The 26,546-nt window shown below is 38.2% G+C and overlaps 1 protein-coding gene across 1 annotated transcript in view; it reads left to right on the forward strand.

The window, feature by feature from the left end:
- The window catches only part of DOCK3 (dedicator of cytokinesis 3), a gene marked incomplete at both ends in the record, with an annotated part of 411,675 nt that overhangs the window by 39,151 nt on the left and 345,978 nt on the right, over positions 1–26,546 (forward strand). Inside the window, one exon of the mRNA XM_082663217.1 lies at positions 1,863–1,946. Within this exon, the coding sequence (XP_082519343.1) occupies positions 1,863–1,946 (84 nt within the window). The remainder of the gene's footprint in view (positions 1–1,862; positions 1,947–26,546) is intronic.

A 26,546-nucleotide genomic window follows, 5' to 3' on the forward strand; every position in this document is an offset into this window, starting at 1 on the left:
CCCTCCCCGTGTCCTCAAGTCCATTCTCTAGTAGGTCTGCGTCTTTATTCCCGTCTTGTCCCTAAGTTCTTCATGATGATTTTTTTTTTTTTTTAGATTCCATATATATGTGTTAGCATATGGTATTTGTTTTTCTCTTTCTGACTTACTTCACTCTGTATGACAGACTCTAGGTCCATCCACCTCACTACAAATAACTCAGTTTTGTTTATTTTTATGGCTGAGTAATATTCCATCGTATATATGTGCCTCATCTTCTTTATCCATTCATCTGTTGATGGACACTTAGGTTGCTTCCATGTCCTGGCTATTGTAAATAGAGCTGCAATGAACATTGTGGTACATGACTCTTTTTGAATTATGGTTTTCTCAGGGTAAATGCCCAGTAGTGGGATTGCTGGGTTGTATGGTAGTTCTATTTTTAGTTTTTTAAGGAACCTCCATACTGTTCTCCATAGTGGCTGTATCAATTTACATTCCCACCACCAGGGTAGGAGTGTTCCCTTTTCTCCACACCCTCTCCAGCATTTATTGTTTGTAGATTTTTTGGTGATGGCCATTCTGACTGGTGTGAGATGATATCTCATTGTAGTTTTGTTTTGCATTTCTCTAATGATTAATGATGTTGAGCATTCTTTCACGTGTTTGTTGGCAATCTGTCTGTCTTCTTTGGAGAAATGTCTATTTAGGTCTTTTGCCCATTTTTGAATTGGGTTTTTTTTTTTAAAAAGATTTTCTATCTGTGATCATGAGACAGATTGGCCTGTAACTTTCCTTTCTTACAATGTCTTTGTCAGCTTTTACTTTCATGCTGAGTTAAAAATGAATTCTCTTTTCCCTATTTCCTAGAGGGACTTATTTGTGGTTGGCGTTTCTTCTCCAGATGTTTGGGCAAATTCGCTGGTAGAGTAGTCAGGACTTGTTATTTCATTTGTGGGAAAATTTTAAATACAGATTCACTTTTGTTTAATAGATACAGGACTATTCAAGTTTTTAACTGCTCTGTCAGTTTTTGTAAAGTTGATCTTTCTACAAATTTATCCATCTATTCTAAATTTTCTAATTTTTTGTTATAAAGTTTTATCTAATGTCCTTTTATACATCATTTAATTATTACATTAATGTTTTTATTGGTGATACTGATAATTTATACCTTTTCTCTCTCTTTTTTTTTTGATCAGTCTTGCTTACGTGTCTATCAGTGTTAGTGTTTTCAAAGAACTAATTTTAGATTATAAGGCTTGATATATGATAGTGTACATCCTTTAAGATTGACAAGCCTTTTCTTGGTTCTTTGTATTATGTAAATTTTAGAATCATTTTATCAGTTTTCTAAAAATAAAAGTATGTGGGATTTTGATGAGTATAGATTTTCTCTGTTGTACATTTGCTTTTTACTTCATTAATTTTTGTTTTATTGTGGGGATTCTGTTTTTCAAAGCATAATCATTTATTTGGTGATCCTTTTAAAAATATCTATTTGTCTGTTTATAGTAGATAATAAGCTTCTAATGATCATTTTTTCTTAATTGATACATACTTGCCCAGAAAGAACAGGCAAACACAAGATATGCTGGGGGGGAGAGAGAGGGAGACTCTGTTTATAGAAATGTTTTCACATACATGCATGCATGCACACACCTCTAAGTAATAGTGATTTTGCCGAAGTATACCTCAGTGTTCTGAACCATTTAATATTACCTTTCAAAATATAGATTAAGTTGAAAGGGACTTACATATTTGAAAAATGAATTAGAAGGGAGAGTATATACTTAAGAAAATTTAGTGCTAACTTTCATCGGCACTGACCCTGTCTCACTATTTTAAAATGCTAATTGACATGTTTATTCTTGTTTTTCTAGTGATATGCAGCTTTCGAGGATCTGTCCCTCAAGGATTGGTCTTAGAAATAGGAGAAACAGTCCAGATTCTTGAAAAATGTGAAGGTAAGTGGACCCATAAATTGTAAAACACAAATGGTGATCATTTTTGGCAGTATGATATGCATTTATTTTGTAGTATGAGGTTATAAGCAATCATTTTGAAGCTGTAATTAATCACATTATGATACACTGCTATAAAATCATTCCTGATCTATGTTCAGCATAAAGGATGAGCTATTTTGGCTCTAATCTAATAGTGACAAATAACGATTGTTGGCTGTCAGAAAATGATTTTTTTTTAATTTTTAAATTTTATTTTATTTATTTTTTTTATACAGCAGGTTCTTATTAGTCATAAATTTTATACACATCAGTGTATACATGTCAATCAGAACATGATTTTTACATACTATATCAAATGCTTAGTTTTGATTTCCTACAATCGAATAGGTAATATTTCGCTACTGATTATCTGCATTTGAATAGAATCGAAGTGTAATCAGTTCATTTTTATATATCTGTCTGATTGGCTGGACACGATCAGTCGTAATTAAAGCAAGGCAGTAAATGTGCTCAAATGAAGTTTGGCCTGACTGTCTTCTTCTGTGACATATTTGGGTATTTCTGCTATAATATTTATGCATTATTGAAAAATATCACATTCTTCAAAATTATGCACTGAAGTCAGCAAGATATGTGGAAAAAATATAGTTCCGGAGAAATCACCCACAATCAGAGCATGGACAAAAACAAAATTGATACCAAAATTGATAGCAGTTCAGCATGACTAGAAGCCACCTCAAATTATATAACAGAGTAGAAATGTTGCTATGTGGGCATGGAGATAGTACACATGGAAGTTGAACTCTGATCCAGTTACTGTTCAGATGGGTATGGGAGTAAGTGCAACCTACTATGACCCAGGATCCGTTTAAGTTGGGGAGTACACTTTTCTGGAAAGGGAGCTCTAGTGCAGGATGCATTTTAATAATTTTAAAGCAGAAGTATAAATAAAAACCCCTTCATGATAAAAAAAAACTCTTAGCAAAATAAGAATAGAAGGGGGTTTTCCTAATCTGATAAAGGATATCTAAAAGCCTACAGCAAACATCATTTTCAGTAGTGAAATATTGAAAGATTTCCAACTGACATCTAGAAATGAGACTATTATAAATTAAGACATTGTGGTTTGGGGGCAAAGACAGAATAATGAAACAGAGGGTCCAGAAATAGACCATCATGTTTATCATCCAGTGATATATGAAAAAGGTGGTATTGCAGTGCAGTGGGGAAATGATGTCCTTTACAATAAGTGATGCTGGGCTGATTGGAATGAAAAATGATGGCCTAGTCAATAAATGGTATTGGGTCAATATTGAAACCAATGAATCTTGAACCTAACTTCACAGCATATGCTCCAGATTCAATTCCAGATGGATGGTAGAATGTGAAATGTAAAACAATCATGCACCTTAAAGGAAGCATAGGAAAATACTCTTTTTAACCTAGGGGTAGACAAAGGTTTTTTATTGATAAGTTGTACTTTATTAAAATGAAGATATGTTGTTCAAAAGATATCATTAAGGAGAGGGAGAAGACAAGTCACAGAGTGAAAGAGCTATTTGGTAAAGGACATGTCTTCACATGGTGTTTGTCTTTCTCTTTCTGACTTATTTTGCTTAGTGTGATAATCTCTAGGTCCATCCATTTAGCCGCAAATGGCATTATTTCATTCTTTTTTATGACTGAGTAATATTCCATTGTATATGTATACTACATCTTCTTTATCCATTCATCTATTGGTGGACATTTAGGTGGTTTCCATATCTTGGCTATTGTAAGTAGTGCTGCTGTGAACATAGGGGTACATGTATCTTTTCGAATTATGGTTTTCTCCGGATACATGCCCAGGAGTGGGATTGCTGGATCATATGGCAACTCTACTTCTAGTTTTTTGTGGAAGCTCCATACTGTTCTCCATAGTGGCTGCACCAGTTTACATTCCCACCAACAGTGTAAGAGGATTCCCTTTTCTCCACACCCTCTCCAGCATTTGTCAGACATCTTTTCTGACTTCACTGGTATGAAATTAGGAATTAACTACAAGAAGAAAGCTGAGGGCTTCCCTGGTGACACAGTGGTTGAGAGTCTGCCTACTGATGCAGGGGACACGGGTTCGTGCCCGGTCTGGGAGGATCCCACATGCCGTGGAGCAGCTGGGCCCGTGAGCGATGGCCGCTGAGCCTGCGCGTCCAGAGCCTGTGCTTCGCAGCAGGAGAGGCCACACAGTGAGAGGCCCATGTACTGCAAAAAAAAAAAAAGAAGAAAACTGAAAGAAAAAAAAAAGCCCACAAACATATGGAGACTAAACAACATGCTACTAAACAATCAATGGGTCATTGAAAAGTCAAAGAGGAAATCAAAAATTACCTTGAGACAAGTGAAAATGGAAACACAGTGATCCAAAATCTGTGGGATGAAGATAAAACAGTTCTAAGAGGGAAAATCATAGTGATACAAGCCTACTTCATGATACAAGAAAAATCTCAAACAATCAAAATATACATTTAAAGAAACTAGAAAAAGAAGAACAAGCAAAGCCCACGGTTAGTAGAATAAAGGAAATAAAAGATCAGAGTGGAAATAACTGAAATAGAGACTAAAAAACAATAGAGAAGATCAATGAAACTAAGAGTTAGTTCTTTGAAAATATATACAGAATTGATAAACATTTAGTTAGATTCATCAAGAATAAAGGAGACAGGGCCCAAATAAATAAAATCAAGGATAAAAGAGGAGAAGTTACAACCAACACCATACATACAGAAGATTATAAGCGATTACTATGAACAATTATACACTAATAAAATGGATAACATAGGAGAAATGGATAAATTCCTGGAAACGTACAAATTCCCAAGACTGAATCAGAAAGAAATAGAAAATATGAACAGACTGATTACCAGTAATGAAATTGAATCAGTAATAAAAAACTTCCAACAAGCAAAAGTCCAGGACCAGATGGCTTCACAGGCGAATTCTACCAAACATTTAAAGAATAGTTAACACTTTTATTTTTCAAACTATTCAGAAACATCAATGAGGAAGGAACACTTCTGAACTCATTCTATGAGGCCAGCACATCCTTATAACAAAACCAGAGACATCACACACACACACAAATACAGGCCAGTATCACTGATGAATATAAATGCAAAAATCTACAACAAAATATTATCAAATAAAATTCAACAATACATTACAAGGATCATACACCATGATCAAGTGGGATTTATCCCAGGGTTGCAAGGATGGTACAATATCTGCAAATCAATCAAGATACACTTGAAGAATAAAAATCATATCATCTCAATAGATGCAGAAAATGCATTAGCCAAATTCAGTGTCTGTTTATGACAAAAACTGTCAACAAAGTAGGTATAGAGGGAACCTACCTCAACATAATAAAGGCCATGCATATATTAAATCCCACAGGTAACATCATACCCAATGGAGAAGTCTGAAGGCTTTTGCTGTAAGATCAGGAGTAAGACAAGGATCCTTACTTTCACCACTTTCATTCAACATAGTATTGGAAGTTATTGCCACAGCAGTTAGGCAAAAAAACAAAAACAAAAAAAGGAATCAGAATTGGAAAGGAAGAAATAAAACTGTCATTGTTTGTAGGTGGCATGATACTATATATAGAAAACCCCAAAGATTTCACAAAAAAACTTATTCAGGGCTTCCCTGGTGGCGCAGTGGTTGAGAGTCCGCCTGCCAACGCAGGGGACACAGGTTCGTGCCCCGGTCCGGGAAGGTACCACATGCCGCGGAGTGGCTGGGCCCGTGAGCCATCGCCACTGAGCCTGCACGTCTGGAACCTGTGCTCCTCAACGGGAGAGGCCACAACAGTGAGAGGCCCGCATACTGCAAAAACAAACAAACAAAAAAACCTGTTATTCAGTAAGTGAATTGTTATTCAAAAACTGACTTCAGTAGGTGACTTCAGGAAAATTGCAGTATACAAAATTAATGTATAGAGGTCTGTTGCATCTCTCTATTTTAACAACGAACTATCAGAGGAATCAACAAAGTGATCCCACTTATAAATGCATCAAAAAGAGTAAAATACCTAGGAATAAATTTAACCAAGGAGGTGAATGACCTGTACTCTGAAAACTATGACATTGATGAAAGAAAGTGTAGACAAGACAAACAAATGGAAAGATGTACTATGTGCATGGATTGGACAAATCAATATCATGAAAATGACCATACTGCCCAAGGCATTCTACAGATTCAGTGCAGTCCCTATCAGAATACCAAAGGCATTTTCACAGAACTAGAACAGATAATCCTAAAATTTGCATGGAACCACAAAAGACCCTGTATAGTCAAAACAATGTTGAGAAGGAAGAACAAAGCTGGAGGTATCATGCTCCCAGGCTTGAAACTGTACTACAAAGGTATAGTAATCCAAACAGTATGGTACTGGCACAAAAACAGACACACAGATCAATGGAACACAGTAAAGAGCCCAGAAATCAACGTATACTTGCATGGTCAATTAATCTATGACAAAGGAGGCCAGAATATACAGTGGAGAAAAGACAACCTGTTCAATAAATAGTGTTTGGAAAACTGGACAGCTACATGCAAAAGAATCAAACTGGACCACTTTCTCATACTGTATACAACGCCCCCCTCAAAATCAGTTAAAGACTTAATTGTAAGACATGAAACCATAAAAGTCATAGAAGAAAATGTAGGTAGTATGCTCTTTGACATTGATCTTAGCAGTATTTTTTTGATCTGTCTTCTCAGGCAAGGGAAACAAAAGCAAAAATAAACAAATGAGACTACATCAAACTGAAAAGCTTTTGCACAGCGAAGGAAACCATCAACAAAACAAAAAGCCTACTGAATGGGAGAATATATTTGCCAATAATAGATAAGGGGTTGATATCCAAAATATATAAAGAACTCTTAATACTCATTGTCAAAAAAACCCAAACAACCCAATTAAAAAGTAGGCAGAGGACCTGAGTAGATATTTTTCCAAAGAAGACATACAGATGGCCAGCATGCACATGAGAAGATGTTCAACATCACTGAACATCAGGGAAATGCAAATTAAAACCGTAATGATACCACCTCACAACTGTGAGAATGGCTGTTATAAAGAAGACAAGAAACAACTAGTGTTGATAAGGATGTGGAGAAAAGGGAGCTATCGTGCACCACTGATGGGAATGTAAATTAGTGTAGCCACTATGGGAAACAGTATGGAGGTTCCTCAAAAAATTAAAAATAGAACTACCATATGATCCAGTAATTCCATTTATGGGTCTTTATCAGAAGAAAATGAAAACAGTGTTTTGAAAAGATATATGTACCCCTATGTTCATTGAAGTACTATTTACACTAGCAAAGATATGGGAGCAATCTAAGTGTCCATTACTCTGGGATATTACTCAGCCATAAAAAAGAATATGATCTTGCCATTTGTGACAGCATGGATGAACCTAGAGGGTATTATGCTAAGTGAATCAAATCAGACAGGAAAAACAAATATGATATGATGTTACTCATATGTGGAATCTAAAAAACAAAGAAGAAAAGAAACAAAACAAGACAGGAATGGGGCTTCCCTGGTGGTGCAGTGGTTGAGAATCTGCCTGCCAATGCAGGGGATGCGGGTTCGTGCCCCGGTCTGGGAGGATCCCACATGCTGCGGAGCGGCTGGGCCCGTGAGCCATGGCCGCTGGGCCTGCGCGTCCGGAGCCTGTGCTCTGCAGCGGGAGAGGCCACAACAGTGAGAGGCCCGCGTACCACAAGGAAGGAAAAAAAAAGTACAAAAACAAGACAGGAAAAGACTCATGGATACAGAGAATAAACTGGTTGTTCCCATAGGGGAGGCGGTGGAGGGATGGATGAAATAGGTGAAGGGGATTAAGAGGTACAGATTTCCAGCTATAAAATAAATAAGTCATGGGGATGTAATGTACACATAGGGAATATAGTCAATAATATTGTAGCAGCTTTTTATGGTGATGGATAGTAACTTGACTTATTTTGGTGATTATTTGATAATGTATAAACATATGAAATCACTGTGTTGTATACCTGAAGCTAATATAATATTGTATGTTAATTATAACTCAATAAAACAAAATAAGACAGTTCAGTAGAAAAATAGGCAAAAGGCTTGGATAGGCTCCTCACAAAACAGATATTCTGATGGTTCATAAACATATGGGAAGGTATTTAGTCTCATTCATCAGGGAAATGCAAATTAAAACCACAATGAGATATCACCACACGGCACCAGCATGACTAAAATTCAAAACACTGGCAATACCAAGTGCTGGTAAGGAATTGGAACAACTGATACTTCCATACACTGCTGGTGGGAGAGAAAATGGCTTAACTACTTTGGAAAACTCTTTGGCACTATTTACAAAAGTTGAATGTACGGGTACCTTATGATTCAGCATGTCTACTCATAGGTGTAAATCCAACAGCAAAATACATATGTAAAATGTTAGCAGCAGTTGTATTCATAATTGCTCTGAACTGTTAAAAAACAAACTGCTCATCAGCAGTAGAATGGGCAGATAAATTATGATATATTCAGATAACTGAAAGTGACACAAGAAGGAAAATGAATGAGTTATTGCTACACAAAACAATACAGATGAACATCACAGATAGAATCTTTACAACAGGAGCCAGATGTAAGAGTTCATGCTGTTATGGTTTCAATGAAAGTACATAAAATACAGAACCAGGTAAAACTAATAGCTGGTGATGTTTGTCAGAGAGTAGTTAGATAACCACTTTTATATCTGGCTTTTTATTTTTTTAAATTTTTATTTATTTTTTTAATATCTGGCTTTTTAAATCAAGAGTGTATCTGTGATATCGTTGTGTGTAGCAGCAGTTCATCCATTTTCCTTTATATATCACATTCAATTTGAAGGTGTGTCTGTGTGTGTGTTAGTGACGGGAAGAGACATGAGTGGCTTTGGGATGCTGCTCATATTTTATTTACTGGGTGGTGGGCATATAGGTACATACTCTTTGTAAATTTGTTTAGCTGTAGACTAATGATTTGCATACTTATGGATGTTACATATCAGCAAAAAATTTGCTTAAAAACAGGAGATCCTTGTAAAAATAGATAAAAATGTAGAGATAGAACAACATGGATGAATTTAAAAAATATTGTGTTGAACAAAAGAGCCAGATATAAAAGATTACATTCTGATTGATTGTATTAATATGAAAGAACAAGCAACATTACAGATGTATGGTCATGCAAATCAGGATAGTGATTGCCTCTGGGAGAGGATTGTCTGGAAAGAGACATGAGGGAACTTTTAGGGTGATTGAAAAGTTCTGTGTCTTAATGAAATATGGGTGTTATATGTTACGTGGGTGTTACATTTGTCAAAGCTCTGATTTGCATCACCAGCCCCGTAGGAGTAGGTATTGGGACCTGTTCTTAGTTTGATGTTCATCTCTGTCCTCAGCAAAGTGTGGGTCCCTGAATCCTAAACTGGCCTTGTCCAAACTCCCCAGGGAATGATGCTTGGTTTTTCTGATAGCGTGGGGGTAGAGGGATGTTTGTCTTACATTGTGGGCAGAATAAAGAAGAACTGCAGTGTTTTGACTATTTTTCTTAAAGAGTTTCAAGTAGTCCTTTTGTTTTCAACCCCATACCACACCTAGGCCTTACATTTTCCCCTATTTCCCAGCTTTGTTGAGATATAAATTGATGTATAACATTGTATAAATTTAAGGTGTACAGTGTGATGATTCGATATACATACATATTGCGAAATGTTTATTATTGTAAGGTTAGCTAACAAATATTTTACCTCACATAATTACCATTTTGTGGTTATGGTGAAAACATTAAAGCTCTACTCTCACAGCAATTGTTTTTTAAGGTTTATTTTTTATTTATTTATTTTTGGCTGCGTCGGTTCTTAGTTGCGGCACGCAGGATCTTCATTGAGGCATGTGGAGTCTTTCGTTGCAGTGCGTGGGCTCTTCATTGCGGGGCGCGGGCTTCTCTCTAGTTGTGGTGTGCAGGTTCTCTCTTCTTCAGTTGTCTCACAGCAATTTTTAAGTATACAATACAGTATATATATATATATATATATATTTTGTGGTACGCGGGCCTCTCACTGCTGTGGCCTCTCCCCCCGCGGAGCACAGGCTCCGGATGCGCAGGCTTAGCGGCCATGGCTCATGGGCCCAGCTGCTCCGCGGCATGTGGGATTCTCCCAGACCGGGGCACGAACCTGTGTCCCCTGCATCAGCAGGCGGACTCTCAACCACTGCGCCACCAGGGAAGCCCCATACAATACAGTGTTTTTAACTGTAGTCACCATGCTGTACATTACATCCCTGAAACTTACTCATCTTATAACTGGAAGTTTGTAACCCCTTGACTAACATCTCCCCATTTCTCCTACTACTCAGCCCCTGGCAACTATTGTACTCTGTGTTCCTGTGAGTTTGGCTTTTTTTTTTTTAAAGATTCCACATATAAGTGAGATCGTACAGTGTTTGTCTTTCTCTTTCTGACTTATTTCACTTAGCACAGTGCCCTCAAGATCCATCCATGTTGTCTCAAATGGTAAAATTTCCTTGTTTCAAGTGGCTGAATAATATCCCATTGTGTTTGTGTGAGATATATTTATATCTATCTCACATTTTCTTTGTTCATTCATCTGTCTATGGACACAGGTTGTTTCCATGTCTTGGCTATTGTGAGTAATGCTGCAACGGACATGGGATATCTTTGAGATAGTGATTTGATCTTCTTTGGATACATACCCAGCAGTGGGATTGCTGGATTGTATGGTAGTTCTAGTTCCTCAGTTTTTTGAGGAACTTCCCTATTGTTTTCCATACTGACTCTACCAGTTTACATTCCCATCACCAGTGCACCAGGGTTCCTTCTCCACATCCTTCTCAGCATTTGTTATCTCTTATCTTTTTGATGATAGCCATTCTAACAGGTGTGAGATGATATCTCATTGTGGTTGTGATTTGCATTTCCCTGATGATTAGTGATGTTGTGCACCCTTTTATGTACCTGTTGGCCATTTGTATGTCTTCTTTGGAAAAATGTCTATTCAAGTCCTCTACCTGATTTTTAGTTGGATTGTTTTTTGGTATTTGAATTGTATGAGTTCCGAATATATTTTGGATGTTAACTCTTTCTCAGATAATATGATTTGCAAATATAATTGACTCTTGAACAACATGGGTTTGAACTGCAAGGGTCCACTTATATGCCAGTTTTTTCAATAGTGCTTACTATAGTATTACACAATCCTTGGATGATTGAATTTGTGGATGTGGAACCACGGATATGGAGGAGCCACAATATGGAGGAACTGCATACGTGGAGGGTTGACTGTAAGTTACATGCACATTTTCGACTGCATGGAGGGTTGGCGCATGCCATGTTAAACCCCTTGATGTTCAAGGGTCAGTTGTATTTTCTCCTACTCCAGATGTTACCTGGACATTTTGTTGATTGTTTCTTTGCTGTGCAGAAGCTTTTTCGTTTGATGTAGTCCCACTTATTAATTTTTGCTTTTCTTGTTTGTGCTTTTGGCACTGTATCCAAAAAATAATTGCTAACACTAATGTCAGGGTGCATTTTCCCTATTAGGAATTTTATGGTTTCAGGTCTTACTGTTTAAGTCTTTAATCCATATCAAGTTAATTTTTGTGAGTGATTTAAGATAGGGGTCCAATTCTTTTGCATGTGTATATCCAGTTTTTCCAACACCATTTATTGAAGAGACTGTCCTTTTCCTATTGAGTATTCTTCATTCTGTTGCCAAATATTACTTGACCATATATTCATGGGTTTACTTCTGAACTCTCAGTTATTCTTTTGTTTTTTGTTTTTTTTGCCTCCAACTTTGCCCTTTCTCAAAATTGTGTTGGCTATTCAGAGTCTTTCGTGGTTCCTTATGAATTTTAGGATTGTTTTTTCTATTTCTGTGAAAAATGTCATTGGAATTTTGATAGAGATTGCATTGAATCTATAGGTAGCTTTGAGTAGTATGTATATTTTATTAATATCAACTATTCCAATCTATTGACACAGAATATTTTTTCATTTATGTATGTTCTTGAATTTCTTTCCTCAGTGTCTTATAGTTTTTGGTGCATAGATCTTTTACTTCCTTGGTTAAATTTATTCCTCTTTTTTTGTTTTTGATGCTATTGTAAGTGGGATTGCTCCTTTTTTTTTTTCCTATCTTTAAAAAATTTTTTTAATTAAAAAAATAAAAAAAGTCTTTTATTGGAGTATAGTTGCTTTACAATGTGTTAGTTTCTGCTGTACAGCCAAGTGAATCAGCTATATGTAGACATACACTCCCTCTTTTTTGGATTTCCTTCCCATTTAGGTCACCACAGAGCATTGAGTAGAATTCCCTGTGTTATATAGTAGGTTCTCATTAGTTATCTATTTTATACTAGTAGTGTATACATGTCAATCCCAAACTCCCACTTCATCCCACTTCCCCCTTCCCCCCTTGGTATCCATACTTTTTTTAAAAAAAAATAATTATTTATTTATTTTAGGCTGCATTGGGTCTTTGTTGCTGCACGTGGGTTTTTTCTAGTTGCGGCAAGCGGGGGCTACTCTTGTTGTGGTTTGTGGCCTTCTCATTGCGGTGGCTTCTCTTGTTGCGGAGCATGGCCTCTAGGTGTGCGGGCTTCAGTAGTTGTGGCTCGCAGGTTCTAGAGTGCAGGCTCAGTAGTTGTGGTGCACAGGCTTAGTTGCTCCGTGGCATGTGGGATCTTCATGGACCAGGGTTTGAACCCATGTCCCCTGCATTGGCAGGCAGGTTGTTAACCATGGCGCCACCAGGGAATCCCCTATTTTTGTTTTTATTTTCATTACTCTAGCAGGTGGATCAAAAAAGATCTTGCTGTGATTTATTTCAAAGTGTGTTCTGCCTGTATTTTCCTCTAAGAGTTTTATAGTGTCCAGCCTTACATTTAGGTCTTTAATCCATTTTGAGTTTATTTTTGTGTATGGTGTTAGGGAGTGTTCTAATTTCATTCTTTTACATGTAGCTGTCCAGTTTTCCCAGCACCACTTATTGAAGAGACTGTCTTTTCTCCATTGTATATTCTTGCCTCCTTTGTCATAGATTAGGTGACCATATGTGCGTGGGTTTATCTCTGGGCTTTCTCTCCTGTTCCATTGATCTGTATTTCTGTTTTTGTGCCAGTACCATATTGTCTTGGTTACTGTAACTTTGTAGTATAGTCTGAGGTCAGGGAGCCTGATTCCTCCAGCTCCATTTTTCTTTCTCAAGATTGCTTTGTCTATTCGAGGTCTTTTGTGTTTCCACACAAATTGTAATTTTTTTGTTCTAATTCTGTGAAAAATACCATTGGTAATTTGATAGAGATTGCATTGAATTTGTAGATTGCTTTGGGTAGTATAGTCATTTTCAGAATATTGATTCTTCCAATCCAAGAACATGGAATATCTCTCCATCGGCTTGTGTTGTCTTTTATTTCTTTCATCAGTATCTTATAGTTTTCTGAGTACAGGTCTTTTGCCTTCTTAGGTAGGTTTATCCCTAGAATATTTTATTCTTTTTGTTGCAGTGGTAAATGGGATTGTTTCCTTAATTTCTTTTTCTGATCTTTCGCTGTTAGTATATAGGAATGCAAGAGATTTCTGCGTATAAATTTTGTATTCTGCAACTTTACGAAATTCATTGATTAGTTCTAGTAGTTTTCTGGTGGCACCTTTAGGATTTTCTATGTCTAGTATCATGACAGCGGCAAACAGTGACAGTTTTAATTCCTCTTTTCCAACTTGGATTCTTTTTATTTCTTCTTCTTCTCTAATTGCCGTGGTGAGGACTTCCAAAACTATGTTGAATAATAGTGGTGAGAGTGGGCATCCTTGTCTTGTGGGTCTCTCGTAGATAGCATATGTACGGGTCTTGTTTTTGTATCCATTCAGCCAGTCTATATCTTTTGGTTGGCGCATTTAATCCAGTTACATTTAAGGTAGTTATTCATATATATGTTCTTATTACCATTTTCTTAATTGTTTTGGGCTTGTTATTGTAAGTCTTTTCCTTCTCTTGTATTTCCTGCCTAGAGAAGTTCCTTTAGCATTTGTTGTAGAGCTGGTTTGGTGGTGCTGAATTCTCTTAGCTTTTGCTTGCCTCTAAAGGTTTCAATTTCTCCGTCGAATCTGAATGAGATCCTTGCTGCGTAGAGTAATCTTGGTTGTAGGTTTTTCGCTTTCATCACTTTAAATATGTCCTGGCACTCCCTTCTGGCTTGCAGAGTTTCTGCTGAAAGATCAGCTGTTAACCTTATGGGAATTCCCTCATACGTTAATTGTCGCTTTTCCGTTACTGCTTTTAATATTTTTTCTTTGTATTTAATTTTTGATAGTTTGATTGTTATGTGTCTTGGTGTGTTTCTCTGGATTTATCCTGTATGGGACACTCTGTGCTTCCTGGACTTGATTGACCATTTCCTTACCCATATTAGGGAAGTTTTTAAACTATAATCTCTTCAAATATTTTCTCAGTCCCTTTTTTTTGCTCTTTTTCTTCTGGGACCCCTATAATTCGAATGTTGGTGCATTTTATGTTGTCCCAGAGGTCTCTGAGATTGTCCTCAATTATTTTCATTCCTTTTTCTTTATTCTGCTCTGTGGTAGTTATTTCCACTTTTTTATCTTCCAGGTCACTTATCCGTTCTTTTTCCCCAGTTATTCTGCTATTGATTTCTTCTAGAGAATTTTTAATTTCATTTATTGTGTTGTTCATCATTGTTTGTTTGCCCTTTAGTTCTTCTAGATCCGTGTTAAATGTTTCTTGTATTTTCTCCATTCTATTTCCAGGATTTTGGATCATCTTTCCTATCATTACTGTGAATTCTTTTTCAGGTAGACTGCCTATTTCCTCTTCATTTGTTTGGTCTGGTGTGCTTTTACCTTGCTTTTTCATCTGCTGTGTGTTTCTCTGTCTTCTCATTTTTCTTAACTTACTGTGTTTGGGGTCTCCATTTCGCAGGCTGCATGTTTGTAGTTCCCGTTGTTTTTGGTGTCTGCTCCCAGTGGGTAAGGTTGGTTCAGTGGGTTTTGTAGGCTTCCTGGTGGAGGGGAATGATGCCTGTGTCCTGGTGGATGAGGCTGGATCTTGTCTTTCTGGTGGGCAGGACTACGTATGGTGGTGTGTTTTGGTGTGTCTGTGAACCTATCATGATTTTAGTCAGTCTCTCTGCTAATGGGTGGGTTCGTGTTCCTGTCTTCCTAGTTGTTTGGCATAGGGTGTCCAGCACTGTAGCTTGCTGGTCACTGAGTGGAGCTGGGTCTTAGTGTTGAGATGGAGATCTCCTGGAGAGCTTTCGCCGTTTGATATTACATGGGGCCAGGAGGTCTTGGGTGGACCAGTGTCCTGAACTTGGCTCTCCCACCTCAGAGGCTCAGGCCTGACACCCGGCCAGAGCACCAAGACCTTGTCAGCCACATCACTCAGAAGAAGAGGGAGAAAAAGAAAGAGAGAGAGAGGGAGGGACGGAGGGAGGGAAAGAAAGAAAGAAAAAAATAATAGAAAAAATTATTAGAAATAAAAAAATAAAAAAGTAATTAAAAAAAAGAGAGAAAGAAGAGAGCAACCAAACCAAAATACAAATCCACCAAAGATAAAAGTACTAAAAACTGTTCTTAAAAAACCAAACAACAAAACAAAACAAAACCAAAATGGACAGTCATAGCTCTAGGACAAATGGCAAAAGCAAAGCTACACAGACAAAATCACACAAAGAAGTGTACACATACACACTCACAAAAAGAGAAAAAGGAAAAAATTATATATATATATATATATATATATAAAATAAAAAAAGAAAGAGAGCAACCAAATCAATAAAGAAATCTACCAATGATAATAAGCTCTAAATACTAAACTAAGGTAAACATAACACCAGAAACAAATTAGATGCAGAAAGCTAGCCCCAAGTCTACTGTTGCTCCCGAAGTCCACCACCTCAATTTTGGGATGGTTTGTTGTCTATTCAGGTATTCCACAGATACAGGGAACATGAAGTTGATTGTGGAGATATAATCTGTTTCTCCTGAGGCTGCTGGGAGGAATTCCCCTTTCTCTTTGCTGTTCACACAGCTCCTGGGGTTCAGCTTTGGATTTGGCCTTGCCTCTGTGTGTAGGTCACCTGATGGCATCTGTTTCCTACCCAGACAGGACAGCATTAATGGAGAGGCCGACTAGGGGGCTCTGGCTCACTGAGGCCTGGGGGAGAGAGGGGTATGGAATGCGGGGCAAGCCTCTGGTGGTAGACGTTGCAATAGCCTGAGGCACGCTGTGTGTTCTCCTGGGGAAGTTGTCCTTGGACCACGGGACCCTGGCAGAGGCAGGCTGCACAGGCTCCCAGGAGGGAAGGTGTGGATAGTGACCTGTGCTTGCACACAGGCTTCTTGGTGGCTGTAGCAGCAGCCTTAGCATTTCATGCCTGTCTCTGGGGTCCACGCTGATAGCTGCAGCTCGCGTCCGTCTCTGGAGCTTGTTTAGGCGGTGCTCTGAATCCCCTCTCTTTGTGCACCCTGAAACAGTGGTCTCTTGCCTCTTAGGCAGGTCCAGACTTTTCCCCGGACTCCCTCCCTCCTAGCTGTGGTGCACTAGCCCCCTTCAGGCTGTGTTCACCCAGCCAGCCCCAGTCCTCTCCCTGGGGTCTGACCTCTGAAGCCCAAGCCTCAGCTCCCAGCCCCCACCTGCCCCTGAAGGTGAACAGATGAGCATCTCAGGCTGGTGAGTGCTGGTCGGCACCAATCCTCTGTGTGGGAATCTCTCCGCTTTGCCCTCTGCACCCTTGTTGCTGTGCTCTCCTCTGTGGCTCCGAAGATTCTCCCCCACCCACTCCCCGTCCCTGCCAGTGAAGGAGCTTCCTAGTGTGTGGAAACTTTTCCTCCTTCACAGCTCCCTCCCAGAGGTGCAGGTTGTGTCTCTATTCTCTTGTCTTTGTTTTTCCTTTTTTCTTTTGCCCTACCTCGGTATGTGGGAGTTTCTTGCCTTTTGGGAAGTCTGAGTTCTTCTGCCAGTGTTCAGTAGGTGTTCTGTAGGAGTTGTTCCACATGTAGATGCAGTTTTGATGTATTTGTGGGGAGGAAGGTGACCTCCATGTTTCATTTCTCTGCCATCTTGAAGGCACCCCCTCAACTGATTTTTAAAATTGATTTTTGTGTCTTGCAGCTTCAGTGAATTTATTTCTTAGTTCTAATAGTTTTTTTTTTGTGTGTGGAGTCTTTAGGATTTTCTGTATGTAGGATCATATTATCTTCAGGCCTTCTTGAACTCCTGATACCTTGAATTCCTATGATTTGCTAGGGGTTTGTGTTAAGAATCGACTCTTGTTGGCTTCTCTGCTTGTAGATAGGTTTTAGTATTTATCTGTTTGCCTTCAAGCTTCCAAATGTTTAAAGTGATTATTGTCTGCTGGTATCTAAATTACCTTTTCCTAGACTGTGTAAGTTTATTAATTAATATACAGTTTTTTTACTTACTGTCATTTTACTGAGGTTTTGGGAGAGAGCCGAGATGAACAATTTTTTTTTTTTTTGCGGTATGCGGGCCTGTCACTGTTGTGGCCTCTCCCGTTGCGGAGCACAGGCTCCGGACGCACAGGCTCAGTGGCCATGGCTCACGGGCCCAGCCGCTCCGCGGCCTGTGGGATCTTCCTGGACCGGGGTACGAACCCGTATCCGCTGCATCAGCAGGTGGACTCTCAACCACTGCGCCACCAGGGAAGCCCCGAGATGAACAATTTTGATTAATCTACTTTTTAATGCTAAAACCTGAAATTTAAAATTAAATTGAATGCATATTCATTGAGTTTACTAATGGCGAAACTTCTCATTGTGTTCTTTAATTCTTCTTTTTAATTCATTGAGCATCTTTATGGCCATTACCTTGAACTCTTTATTGGGTAGACTGCTTATCTTTGCTTTGCTTAGTTATTTTTCTGGGGTTTTGTCTTGTTGCTTTGTTTGGAGCATATTTGTCTATTCCCTCATTTTGCCTAATTCTCTGTTTTTATTTCTATGTATTATGTAGGTTGGTTACATTTCTTGATCTTGGCAAAATGGTCTTATGTAGGAGTTGTCCTATGGGTCCCAGCAGCGCATTCCCCTGTGGTCTTTAGAGTTATATGCTCTAGGGCTGCATGGGCATTTCTTTTGTGGCAGGGCCGACTACTGGGGGCAGTGTGGTAGGCAGGCTGATCTCTGGCCTGGTTGGTTGCCAGTCCCTGCCTAGTGCAGAGGCTGCTGGCCTACTGGTGCACCGGGCTGTGTTTCTTGGGGGTCCTGCACTGGTGCTAGTTTGCTGGTGGGTGTTGATGGGTTCTGGGTCATCTGGCTCTGGGGCCTGGGGGTTCCCAGGTCCGGTGCCAGGTTGCTGGTTGGTGGGACTGGGTGCTGGTATGGCTGACTGTAGTGCCCGGGGTGTCCCAGGGCTGGTGCCAGTTGGCTGGCGGGAAGGTAAGCCCCCAATGCTAACAGGCTAGAGGGAGGACTCCAAATTGGTGCTTGCCAGCACCAGTGTCCTTGTATTGGAACAAGCTCCCCAAACAGGGTGCCACCCATGTCTGTGTCCTCATGGGGAAACTCAGTTGCTTCTTTTCTCTTTAGGAGGCTCTCCAAATCAGCAAATGGGTCTGACTCAGGCTCTTTTAAAATTTCTGCCTCTATTCTGGGTCTCAGAGCATGGGAGATTTTGCGTGAGCTTTTTAAGAACAGAGTCTCTGTTTCCTACAGCCCTCTGGCTCTGCCACATGCAAGTCCTACTGGCCTTCAAAGCCAGACATTTGGGGCTCATCTTTTTGCTGTAGGATCCCTGGGTTGGGGAAGCCTGATGTCGGGTTCGGATCCCTTGCTTCTTGGGGAGAACCTCTGCAGTTGTGATCATCTTTCTATTTGCAGGTTGCCTGCCCAGGAGTGTGGGTCTTGACTGTACCACATTTCTGCCCCTCGTATCCATCTTGTGGTTCTTTCTTAATATATTTTGTTGGGAAAATCATTTCTGCTGGTTTCGAGTTGTTCTTTCATTGATAGTTGCTCTGTAAATAGGTGTAATTTTGCTGTGCCTGTGGGAGGAGGTGAGCTCAGGGCCTTCCTGCTCCACCATCTTGGCCACTAATGGGATTGGTTTTCCTTTTCTCATCTTGTTCTGCTTTAATATTTAGACCGAGAATCAGTATCAGCATCAACAAAGGAATGTTAACTTTCTGATACACATATAGAAATGAAACATGTTTCATTACTTCCAAGGTTATTGAAAAATTGTATAATAAATAATTAAAGAGACTCCTAGGTTGGGTACTACTTTTATTAGTCTCTGCTGTACTTTGTTGGATAAATATTCCCTGTCACTTTCTAATGGCATGTAAAAATTTAAGTTTTATGGATAGTAAAAATTTTTCACCTTTCTGATAAGAAGAAAGAATTCTTATAATTATAAAGACTTCATTTTTATGAACTTTAGGAAATGATTTATGTATGAAAATTGTCACAATTTCAAATCATAGTACTTAGTGTACAGTTTTGTACACTATTTTGTACAATATAGTTCGAAACACTTAACAGCATTACTTTTAAATGCCTTTGGTTGATTTTCCATTATGCTTGCAACTTGATGTTTAGAAGTAAGAGTTTTATAATAAACATTTGCGGGACTTCCCTGGTGATACAGTGGGTAAGACTGCGTTCCCAATGCAGGGGGCCCGGGTTCAATCCCTGGTTGGGAACTAGATCCTGCATGCATGCCGCAACTAAGAGTTTGCACGTTGCAACTAAGAGTACACATGCTGCAGCTAAGAAGTCTGCATGCCACAACTAAGAGCCCATGTGCCACAACTAAGACCCAGTGCAGCCAAAATAAATATAAATAAACAAATAATAAATACATAAACAGAACTTATTAAAAAGTAGTCATTTGCTTTCTACCTACCATATTCTAGGTAATAGTAGTAGATATTGTACATTCGTTACTTCAGCTGATCCTCAGAATAACCATATGAAACATTATTACCTTTATATTTTAGTTCAAACTGAAGATCAGGAGGTTGAAGGGAACATAGGGGTATGTGGTAGAAAGAAGATTCTGTTTTTCCTGAGTATTAAGCTATTTGGCATTCAATGAGACTCTAGTTTTGGAAAAACCACTGTTTCTTGAGCTCCATTTTAAAGTCTATTGGGTTGTGTGGGACAGCTGTTTCTCCTAATAGATTAATAAGTGAATGTATGAACACTTAACAAATGTGTTTTCTGTTTTTGGACTTTGGAGCAATTCATGGTTTTCTGGTCACCAGGAAAGTTTTCATTCGTGGAGTATTATATGAGAGTTTAAGTTAGCAATAGACTGTGGGTCATAGAAAATAAGCATCAGGGTTTGAAGTTTTATATAGACAGGCGTTTGCCTCTCCTGGGTCTTGAAGATGGCCTGTTTTGGGCAAGAGGAGGGTAGTAATTTTTTATTTTTGTAGTTTTGTGTACCTATTTGAAACAAGATTTGTTAGGGGTTCAGAATGATGCTGATAATCGTAGTCTCACATAGCCTTTGATGAATGGCCCCAGGCACCTCAAACTGCTGTATCTCTCCTCTTTGTATTTTCACATCCTACGTATTCACTGCCATTTCATAGTGTACCTTCATCAGGATACGTCAGTGGTTTGTGGAGAGAATAATAAAGTGGATCTTGGGAAATCAGGGGTCTATCTCTGTTGTGGAAGGTTTATGACTGAGCATGAGCTTATGATTTCTCAAGTTCCCCTCTTATAAGATATGCAAGATAGCTATTTTTCCATGGAAATTTTAGGTGGATGAAATATACTTAGAGCTTATAGTAAGAAACCACAGTTTATATTTCAAATGAATGTAGCTTGGATGGTGTTTTTCATAATTTTTCCATTACAATTTATTTGATTGCTACTACGAGGACTCAAAAAAGAATACGTCTTTGTATCAGATCTTTATCCTTCTTTTGATTTTAATATTAAATGTGACCATAAATTAACAAACTGTTAAAAAACAAATGTTATATACATCTAGATGAATTTTATCCTTAGAGTAGTAGACACCTTGACAGATTATATAATTATTCTAATAATAGTGAGCTTTTTTCAAAAAGTATTTGGAATACTCTTTAAAGTAAGCTTACAAACTCTCAGAGGATGAAAATTTGTTACCATCTTGAAAAGAATGTTGGGAGCTTTTGGGTTACCTTGGAGTATTGATTATCTGCATTTGGTTTTGCTTGTTGCTGAAACACTACAAAAATGAAAATACAGGGATTTAAAAATGTAGTATACTCTCAGGGACACAGAAAGTTGGCAAGGCGTTGGAAGAGTGGAAACTATGACTTTACAGACCCAAGATATCTGAATCCAAAGCATGTAGTAGGAATATTTGGGAACCACCCTCATTTACACAGCAGATCCTTAAAAGGCATAGGAACTTATAGCACCAGATATCTTTAGAAATGAGGATGAAATTATATAAGTCTTCTCCCTTACTTCAGCTCATTTGGTGGCTGCTCCTTCTTCATCTGGTAGAAGTTTTGAGGTTTATTACAAAATAAAGGATAAATAGAGCATCTGTGGATTGAGAGACTTCATGCATGTTTTTGTAGGAAATAGGTTCTGTATTGAAAACTGGGTGATTAAGTCACGACATGCCTACAGAATATTGAATATGGAAACTTCTAGCCTTCATCTTCCACTTGGCCTTTGAAATCATGGCAGCCAGACATTTACCTTCCAAACAGGAGATTAGAAGACTTTTGTGAGCTATCTGAACATGGCAAGATGAGAGACCTAAAGATGCTGACTGTGCCAGTTATTGACTTTTTATTGCCACTAAGTTCCAAACCTGCCCTTCTTAGCCCTTCCTGTGATGCTGGAGCTGGAAACTCTGAAAACCACATTTCTTCTTTGACAGCGAAATCTGTGTTAGGCTTTGCCAATAAAGGGGCATTATAGGGAGACTGTTAGGCTGGAGGTTGAGGAAGAGAGTTAATTCTTCCTGTTTTTATTTTATCCCACTGACAAACTGCTCTGAAGGCAGTTGGTCCCTGCAGTATTCCTTATGGCAGGCAGTGGTCTTGGTTCTGGTGAATGGCGTCCAGCATTTGTCACTGTGGCTGTGGTTAGCATGTTTTGCCGCAGCACGCTCTTCCTCAGAGATCTGTATCTTAGCCTTTTGGGATCCCTTCTTTAAGTTTCTAAGCTTTATTTCTTTATTTCTTCTCTACAAAAAACAATAGTTTTTTGTAGTTGCTACCTCAGTTATATCCTAGAGTCCTCTTTTACATTTTTAATTACTTACTATCTTTTACCTACTTAATGATTCCTTTTTAAAAAAATCAAAGTATAGTTGATTTACAATGTTGTGTTAGTTTCTGGTGTACAGCAAAGTGATTCAGCCATATATATATGTGTGTGTGTGTTGGTGTGTATATTCTTTTTCATATCTTTTCCATTATAGTTTATTACAATATATTGAGTATAGTTCTTCTTGTTGTTTATCTATTTTATACATAGTAGTTTGTACATGCTAATCCCAAACTCCTAATTTATCCCTCCCCCCCTTCCCTTTTGGTAATCATAAGTTTTGTTTTCTGTGTCTGTGAGTCGGTTTCTGTTTTGTAAATAAGTTCATTTGTATCGTATTTTAGATTTCACATATAAGTGATATCATATGATATTTGTCTTTCTCTGTCTGACTTCACTTCGTATGATCATCTCTAGGTCCATCCATGTTGCTGCAAATGGTATTATTTCTTCTTTATGGCCGAGTAGTATTTCTTCTTTATGGCCGAGTAGTATTCCATTGTATATATATACCACGTCTTCTTTATCCATTCATCTGTCAGTGGACATTTAGGTTGCTTCCATGTCTTGGTTACCTAGTTAATGATTCTTTATATTAAAATTTTTCCTCTTTGAAAGGTTGGTGTGGTTTCTGTTTCCTGACTGGACTCTAGTAGATACCTTGATATCAGAATTTTCACAACAAATGTTAGTCAGATCTCCATACAGTGAATCAGAAGGTCAGCAAACTTCACACATGCATTTAGAGCTTCCAGTTAACTTTTTCTTTTTTGCTGTGCTTGTGGGATCTCAGTTCCCCAACCAGGGATTGAACCTGGGCCACAGCAGTGAAAGCCCAGAATCCTAACGACTAGGCCACCATGGGACTCCCCCAGTTAACTTTTAATTTACTTTCTTTTAAATTGAGCAGACAACCGAGGGTACGAGATATTTGAGGATGCCTCTAATATGAAAAATGGCTCCCTTCCTTCCCCCCAAAAAAGAAGAAGAAAAAACACCTTGGGGAAAGAGACTACATAGGGTGGGAAAAACTTAAACCTTATCATTAATACCACTCTGAGACATAAAGGAAGCCATAGCATCCATGGAACAAGAACAGGATACTATAAAAAAAGGAACATTCAGACAACAGAAAAGAGCTCTAGGAAATTAAAAACATGATAGAACATCATGAAACATGAAAAATCTCAGAAGAAGGGTTGAAAGATAAAGATGAGGAAATTTCCTGGAAAGTAGAGAAAAAATACACATCATAGAAAATTAGAGAAGATCAGAATATTGGAGGTCAGCTTCAAGAGATATATCACCTGGTGGAGATTCAGAAACATAGAAGAGAGAAACTGAAGGATAGAAATCAATGACGAAGTAATTCAGGAAAGTATTTCAGAATGGAAGGGTGTGGATTGATAGATTGAAAGTACCTAACACAAATGAATGAAAATAAGCCAATATCACTGTGAAATTTCACAATATTTCACAAGATTCAGCAAGCATTCAGAGACAGGAAAGAGCATAGTACATACAGAGGATTAGATTTTAACTATAGAAGCTAGAAGACAGTAGAGCAGTGTCTTCAAAATGTTGACAGAAAGTGATTTCTAATCTAGAATTTTATAACCCAGCCAAAGTATGAATTGAATATGAGAGTATACTAAATATATTTTATGCCATGCAAAGGTCTCAGTTTTCCTTCCATTTAATTTTTCTCAAGAAGCTATTAGGGGATGTGTTCCTTTAAAAGCAGTAAATAGAGCAATAAGAAGACGTGGGATTCAGGAAACAAGAAAATCCAGCACATGAGAGATTCTTGAAGGTTATTTCCTGGATGAATGTAAAGGGTGATAATCAGGTTGACATATGAGCACCAGATGTAGAAAGTAATCAGAACAAATTAAACCTGTGAGACTTGAGAGAGGGAGAAAAACAGACATATTGAAGGCTGTCATCACCATTTGCCTTGCTGCCATTATCCGCCTTTTAAATCCAAGGACAGAATGACCAGTTGAGCTTGCCCTAGAATATTACATGTACTTGACTTGTTTTGACAAGGTTCCTTGTTTTGACAAGGCGCCATACTCTTTTGCCTATATAAACAGAATACTCATTCTACCACTGCAAGCCTGTGTGTAGAAGGCAAGGAGAAGTCCAGAGAGTCCATGTAAAAAAGAACTGGCAGTCTTAGAAAAGCATTGCATCTGCGTGGGAGATGTAGTAGTGAAGAGCTGTACAGTAAGAGCAGGTGCTCTAGAGTTAGCTTCTTTTAATTTGGAGTTTTTCTCTACGTAAATGTAATTTGAAGTCCATAGTATTCTCTGACACTTAGTAATGTTGAAGGCATAGATTAATTGTGGCTTTAATGTTCTTTTTTTAAATTAAAAAAATTTTTTTTAATCTGCATGTCCTTTGGAGGCTATGTGGAGAGATTCAGTGACTTCCATTATTCTGGGGCCAAGTGAAAGTCACCTATGCTTCTACTTTTAACTTTTATACATTCTTATGTTTAAATGTGTGTGTGTGTGTGTGTGTGTGTGTGTAGTGTGTAAATAGCACATAATAGGGGATTTCTTTTTGTTTAGTCTGAGAATTTGGATTATTTCATTTGCAGTTGATTTAATTATTATTATTATTATTTTTTTTTTGCGGTACGCGAGCCTCTCACTGTTGTGGCCTCTCCCGTTGCAGAGCACAGGCTCCGGACGCGCAGGCTCAGCGGCCATGGCTCACGGGCCCAGCCGCTCTGCGGCATGTGGGATCCTCCCGGACTGGGGCCCGAGCCCATGTCCCCTGCATCGGCAGGCGGACTCCCAACCACTGCGCCACCAGGGAAGCCCCTGATTTAATTATTGATCTAGCTAGGTTTAAGTCTGTCATTTTGGTCTTTGTCCATTAATTTATCTTTTCTTGCCTCAAGTTGACCTAGCAAATTCTATTTATTTTCCTCTATTAGCTTGTTGGTTTTGAAGTATTTTATGTGTCCCTTGGTGTTACCCTAGAGTTGAAACATACATCCTTGACTTATTAGAGTCTACCTTGAATTTTTACTTTTACACCTTCCAACAATGCATGAACTTTTACAGTGATTTAATTGCGTTTGCTCCTCTATTACCTTTTGTATCACTATTGTCATATATCTTCTGTCTATATTCATTTGTTTGCCCACATTTTTACCCTTTCCAGTGCTGTTTCTTTCTTCTTTTTCATGGTTGCATCTGGGATCACTTTCATTTTACCGTAAGTACTCCTTTTAGTAATGCTTCTTTAGTGCAGGTTTGCTGCACATTCATTCAGCTTTTGTTTATGTGAATCTGTTTTTTCATTTGTCATCATTTTGAAAGATCTTTTCCCTGGGTGTAGTTTTCTACACCCAGGTGATGAATACTTTCTTTTAGCATTTTAAAGGTTTACTTCATTAACTTTTGATTTCCATCATTTCTGTTGAAAAGTCACTGTATTATTATAGTTCTCCTAAAGGTAATGTGGCTCTGTTCAACTCTTTAACCTGTCAGCTGCTACCTTCTGCTGGGCTTCTTGGAACGTTGCCCTGAATTAGAACTGTAGGAATTAGGCAATCCCAAGAGTGGAGATTGTATCAGGTAGCTCTCAGTGTCAACCCTTTTCTTCTTACCTCAGTGGGACTCTCATTTTTGCTGGGATGTCCTCAGGGAAAATCTCAGCTGAATGAGGAGCTCGCTTTGATGTGATTCTCTTTTTTCAAGGATTATAGTGCCTTAGATCTTGTCTATGATAGTTGCTCTCCATTGCTCTTACACAGTTGTTTCATGTATTTTGTTCAGGTTTATATTTGTCTAATGCAGTGTTTTGCCAGGGCTAGAACCATAAGTTAGTAAATGTATTTTATATATATTTGAATTCTAAAAGAGTTTTTAAAATATCTTAATCAATGGCAATATTATTGAAATTTGTTTATGGTTCTCCCGAATGACTACTCTTAAGGGAACAATAACTCATTTGGAAGTAAAAGTTCTTAATTTTTAATGTACGTTTATTTATTGCCAATTATTGTCTTTTATACTTACTGCTCATAAATGAAGATTTAAAATAGGATTAAATTATTTTTATGCAAATAAATACATAAGGTTATTCTTTAACAGTTTTCAATGAAAATAATGGAAAGTGTATTTTGAATGTAGACCTTTTGAGTAATTATGTTCCCCCACTTTGGGGCTGAATTATCTGTAAATTTCTTTTTTCATGTAAGTGGTTGGTACTTTGTT

The sequence above is a fragment of the Grampus griseus genome (assembly GCF_964374135.1).
Source record: "Grampus griseus genome assembly, chromosome: 10".
Lineage (NCBI taxonomy): Eukaryota > Metazoa > Chordata > Mammalia > Artiodactyla > Delphinidae > Grampus > Grampus griseus.